The 5,348-nt window shown below is 43.1% G+C and overlaps 1 protein-coding gene across 9 annotated transcripts in view; it reads left to right on the forward strand.

Annotated features, from left to right (window-relative positions):
• The first annotated feature begins 4,004 nt into the window (after positions 1-4,004).
• Positions 4,005-5,348, forward strand: part of LOC113824982 (collagen alpha-1(IX) chain-like) — a 101,266-nt gene continuing 99,922 nt past the window's right edge. For 4 of the 9 annotated variants that reach the window (XM_070119217.1, XM_070119216.1, XM_070119218.1 and 1 more), the window contains exon 1: positions 4,354-4,538. In XM_070119217.1, coding sequence (XP_069975318.1) covers positions 4,513-4,538 — 26 coding nt within the window. In that variant the 5' untranslated portion in view covers positions 4,354-4,512. Of the gene's footprint in view, positions 4,539-5,348 lie in introns of all 9 variants that reach the window. The other 5 variants (XM_070119221.1, XM_070119223.1, XM_070119222.1 and 2 more) reach the window with 4 other exon arrangements.

The following is a 5,348-nucleotide window of genomic DNA, read 5'->3' on the forward strand; positions in this document are numbered from 1 at the left end:
ATATACATAATGAAAGTTTTTTTTCTAACTTAAAGACCCAGTTTTTTTTAGGTTCTGATTCCCCTGGCAAAGATTCTGGGCATCTGTGGACATAAATAACCTCGAAGTTTGAGTTCTTGAATCCTTTTTTTCCATCGAGAATTATTTTGGTTTTGGTATTACCTCTGTGGCCTCGTCTGCCTTTTGTTCACCAGACAGAAAATGTTTACAACTCTTTCTTCGGCTTGTGTTTTATCCGTAGATATAAATATATTTATTTCTTCAGCCTTATATCTATAAATATATTTATATATATACGTATATTTGCAAAATAATTTCAACTATTAGATGTAACCTATTTATCTATTTATTTATTCATATGTTTTGTGAGACGCGATAACCCACTACCAACTCACAAGTATTTTGAAGGACTCTGCTCATCGCAATGAGGAGGGACGTGTGACGAGCTTCAGTTAAGTGTGCAGATAAAGTGGCTTCTTCGCGGGATAAAAAAAAGTCACACAAGTTCTGGAAAAAAGTGGCGCCTTGACCTTGTGGATCAGACTGTTCGCGATGTTGTGGCTGCTGATGGTGATATGGATGATCATTAGAACAACAAGAATGATGATGATGTTTTGTCATTATCATTATCACTGATATAACTACTGCTACTATATTAGCATTATTACTTTAGTTATGTGTATGTGTGATCAATTACTCTCCTTATCATCACCAAAGCTCATAAAAATATGTTTGAAAGACACATTGTCTAACAAAACTGGTCCGAATCTAAATTTACCATCTAGAACGCAGCTCACTTTTCTCATGCAATGGCCGCCTGACTGTTTATCTCAAAATCCTGTTTTTCCCCCCAAAAAATTGTATTGCGCATCTTGAACGCCCAAATAAGTCCTTGCTAAAAAAAAAAGGGGGGGGGGGGACATCCTGACTGCAGCCGCGACGTGTGTTGCTTTGAGAACAGCGTCACTTTGTTTCGTTGGAAGCGGTGACCTTGGTTGGCATCTGCTTCTCACGGCGGGATGACTGGGTGAGGAAGATCGGGCATGTTTCGACCAGCGTTTCGGTCGCACGTGGTTCGGTTTGTGTTTCGGTCGCACGTGGTTCGGTTTGTGTTTCGGTCGCACGTGGTTCGGTTTGTGTTTCGGTCGCACGTGTTTCGATCTGTGTTTCAGTCGCACGTGGTTCGGTTTGTGTTTCGGTCGCCCGTGTTTCGACCAGTGTTTCAGTCGCACGTGGTTCGGTTTGTGTTTCGGTCGCACGTGGTTCGGTTTGTGTTTCGGTCGCACGTGTTTCGATCTGTGTTTCAGTCGCACGTGGTTCGGTTTGTGTTTCGGTCGCACGTGTTTCGACCAGTGTTTCGGTCGCACGTGGTTCGGTTTGTGTTTCGGTCGCACGTGTTTCGACCAGTGTTTCAGTCGCCCGTGGTTCGATTCGTGTTTCGGTCGCACGTGTTTCGATCTGTGTTTCAGTCGCACGTGGTTCGGTTTGTGTTTCGGTCGCACGTGTTTCGATCTGTGTTTCAGTCGCACGTGGTTCGGTTTGTGTTTCGGTCGCACGTGTTTCGACCAGTGTTTCGGTCGCACGTGGTTCGGTTTGTGTTTCGGTCGCACGTGTTTCGATCTGTGTTTCGGTCGCACGTGTTTCGATTCGTGTTTCGGTCGCACGTGTTTCGTTTCGTGTTTCGGTCGCACGTGTTTCGATCTGTGTTTCGGTCGCACGTGTTTCGATCTGTGATTCGGTCGCACGTGGTTCGATTCGTGTTTCAGTCGCACGTGTTTCGATTCGTGTTTCAGTCGCACGTGGTTCGATTCGTGTTTCGGTCGCACGTGCGTTGGCAGAGGTTTCGGTCGTAGTTTCCAATAAATGTTTCGGTGGTTTAGTGCAGTACGTAATTCGCTTAATGATACGGTCGTGCTTGTTTTATGTATGTTGTATATATTGTTGTATGTTGTATATTTTGTTGTATGTTGTATATTTTGTTGTATGTTGTATATTTTGTTTGTATGTTGTTATATTTTGTATATTTTGTATGTTGTATATACTTGTTTTATGTATGTTGTATATATTGTTGTATATTATGTATATTTTATGTATATCTTCAACTGTTGTTTCGATCTGACAAGCTCGGTCGGTAATGACGCTTATTATTAGTACTCTATTTATGCTTTTGTTACGAAATGATGTGAGATGTTTGGTCCGGATTGTGAAAGCTACGTAATATTAACATATTTTGGAAGAATGTTACATGTGTTCATTGGTGTGATAGGAATATATATATACTTTTAATCCGGTTTTGGGAATGGAAAATGAGAAAGGTTCATGTGACCATTAACTAACTGTCTGTTACAATTACAAAGGGAATCTAGCATTAATAGGGATATATATATATATATATATATATATATATATATATATATATATATATAATTTAAACTAACATTCCTTCCTCTCTACAGAAGCTACAGAAGCTCCATGTACCGTGTGTGAAAGTATAGTTAGGCTGCAAGGAAAGTCATGCTATGTAGAAGTCGTTATTTACAATAATGCAATTTTTTTTACTTTCTGTTACAGTAGGATCACAGTGTGTGAAATCTCTTTCATTTTCATTGAACTTAGGATGGGTAAATGTTTTTAAAAAATGGGTAAATGTTTTCTAGCACTATATTTGTAGTGATATTGACATATCCCAGATTTTAGCGCAAGGTTATTTTTTCTGTTAAATAACTATACAATCTTTCTAGATATAGTTTTAATAAACAATATCAGTACAAGATTGATATATATATATATATATATATATATATATATATATATATATATATATATATATGTGTGTGTGTGTGTGTGTGTGTGTGTGTATGTGTACATAGATTAAAGTAAAATAGATTCTTCGAAATCTTATTTTTTCCGTGTTATTCCCGTAGAGTTTCCGTAAACTATCTAACATTCAAACGACAATAGCAACATAATGTGTTTTTGATGTGAATTGATTGATATTTATTTGTTTTTTTCATGAAGAGCAAGAAATATTTGAATTTAATAAAAAAAAAAAAATCTGCGGTTGGTCTAAACCACGCAAGATCATTTACGGGATAGTAGATCGTAAATGAAATATCACTTATATTTATATGTTATAATTTTCTCTTTCTCTCTCTCTTCCTCTTAGTCGCGCTCTTTCTCACCCTCTGCCTTTCTCTTTCGCTCTCTCTCTCTCTTTCTTTCTCTTTCGCCCTCTCTTTCTCTTATGCTCTCTCTCTCTCTCTCTCTTATGCTCTCTCTCTCTCTCTCTCTTATGCTCTCTCTCTCTCTCTCTCTCTCTCTCTCTCTCTCTCTCTCTCTCTCTCTCTCTCTCTCTCTCTCTCTCTCTCTCTCTCTCTCTCTCTCTCTCTCTCTCTGATTGCGTATTCTTACTTTCTTACCCAGAGAGGTTTCATAGAACCCTTCATTGTGACAAAAATATAAAAAAGTACTATTAACAATGATTGACTTCGAAATACAAGAAAGATAATTAATGTATTTCAGTGTTACGTCATCAGAAATACACCTGCATTGTGAAATTAACAGTTTTAATGCATACTTTTCGCACATACACACAGGGATTTCGCAGTGGCAGTCCCCCGTGGGCGGCTGGCATCTGTGGCGGAGGCTGTGGCACTGAGGCTGGCCTACTTTGCCTTAATTATTCCCCGGCACGCTCTTGCATCTTGTCAGTTCTTCCTCTGCTGTCTACTCTATTCCCATCAGGGTCCTTTCCCTCTGCATCTGGCTCTGCTCTTGGCTTCGTGACCTTGACCTAATTTGACCTCGTCGCGGTCGTCCCCTTGAACCTCTCTGATCCGTGGCTGTGACGTCACTAGCCTTTGCTTCTCTTTTTTCTCTTATCCGTCTTCTCTGTCTTTCTCTCTGTCTCTCTGTCTCCCTCTCTCTCATTATCTCTCTCCCTCCACCCATCCATCCATTATCTCTGTCACTTCCCATTCTAATATGCTCATCTTCCCATCAATCCATCAGAGACACTTTTCCCGGAAACCGATCCAACTGGTCTTGCGCCGTGTGTGTGCGAGAGGCGAGGCGCGGCGCCCGAACGACAGGTTGGGGTGAGTGCTGGACGGAGAGTGAAGGGCGGCGGCGGAGAGGGAAGATCGTCGGCTAAGATTTCGCGGCGGGGGGCGAGTGGTACAGGACAGGGCAGAGCAGGGCAGGGCAGGCAGGGCATCGCGAGGCTGGGCAGGACAGGGCAGGGTAGGGCAGGGCACGGGGTACGAGGGCGGGCGGGGAGCAGCGCCTCGAACCGGGTCCCAGTCGGCTCGGGTCGCCAGTGCCGCGTGCTCGCCTGTGCTGAGAGGAGGGTTTGCGCGAAGGCTTCACTTGACCCCCTTGCCCGCCTGCCGACCACCGCACCCTCCCTCCCCCTCCTCCCTCCTCAGCGCGACTCGGCGGCTGCAGCGCGCCCTTCGGGGACACGTCCTTTCGCTGGCCTCGGCCCTCGAGCATGACAGCGCTCTGACCAGCATGTGGTTCGCAACTCTGGCAGGAAGGTGAGTCTCTCGGTGGTTCGTTCGCAGGATCCGGAAGGGCCTCTGGGCGGGCTCCTGCTCTTCGTCGGGGCTCGAAACGCGGCAGGTTCCTTCGCCGGGCATCCTGCTCTCTCTGAGATCGGATTACCTCTCCCAGAGGGGCGAGGCGACGAGAATCTGCATAGGATAAGGAGTCCTCAGTACTATTTAGAGAGAAAAAAAAAACACGAACGAAAAATACACATCTTTCCTTTCGTCCAATTTCCCAAGGTCACTGAATTTTGGCATTATTGTTTTCGCATCTCTTTTGCAATCTGGTATCGAAAATTCCTGCAAAGTCCATTCTCTTATCGAAAGAAAATGGCTCTGATATCCTAGAGATTGCAAGGACGTTCACGTTTCCAATTTGTATACACGGAAATTATTTCCTTCTACAACGAAACCTTCCGTTTTTATTTTCTTCTCCAAAAAACAAATGAAAGGCATTATATCTATAATTAGATTGATTATTAGATTTTTTTTTTAATCCAAAAAATGTCAGTACTACACCTGCCCATGTTAAAATCGTTTAGTGTTCTTCTGATAGACAGTCGCCTTGAAAATAATGTTTTCCCCTCAGATTTCGTTTTTAAATCTGAAGTTGTCCGTGTCTAGCTCACGACCGAGCGAAGCAGAGCAAGGAAGTTTCTGACCAAGCAGAAAGCGGCACCAGTTCGGCCATTATCCAATTTGCACACTGGCACAGTGATCAAGTTATCGAACAAGCGTTAGGATTTGGGTCCATGAAAAAGGATCCAGTGTCCATGCCAGAGGAGAGGATGTGATGCTGAA

Source organism: Penaeus vannamei, chromosome 43 (assembly GCF_042767895.1).
Source record: "Penaeus vannamei isolate JL-2024 chromosome 43, ASM4276789v1, whole genome shotgun sequence".
Classification (NCBI taxonomy): Eukaryota; Metazoa; Arthropoda; class Malacostraca; order Decapoda; family Penaeidae; genus Penaeus; species Penaeus vannamei.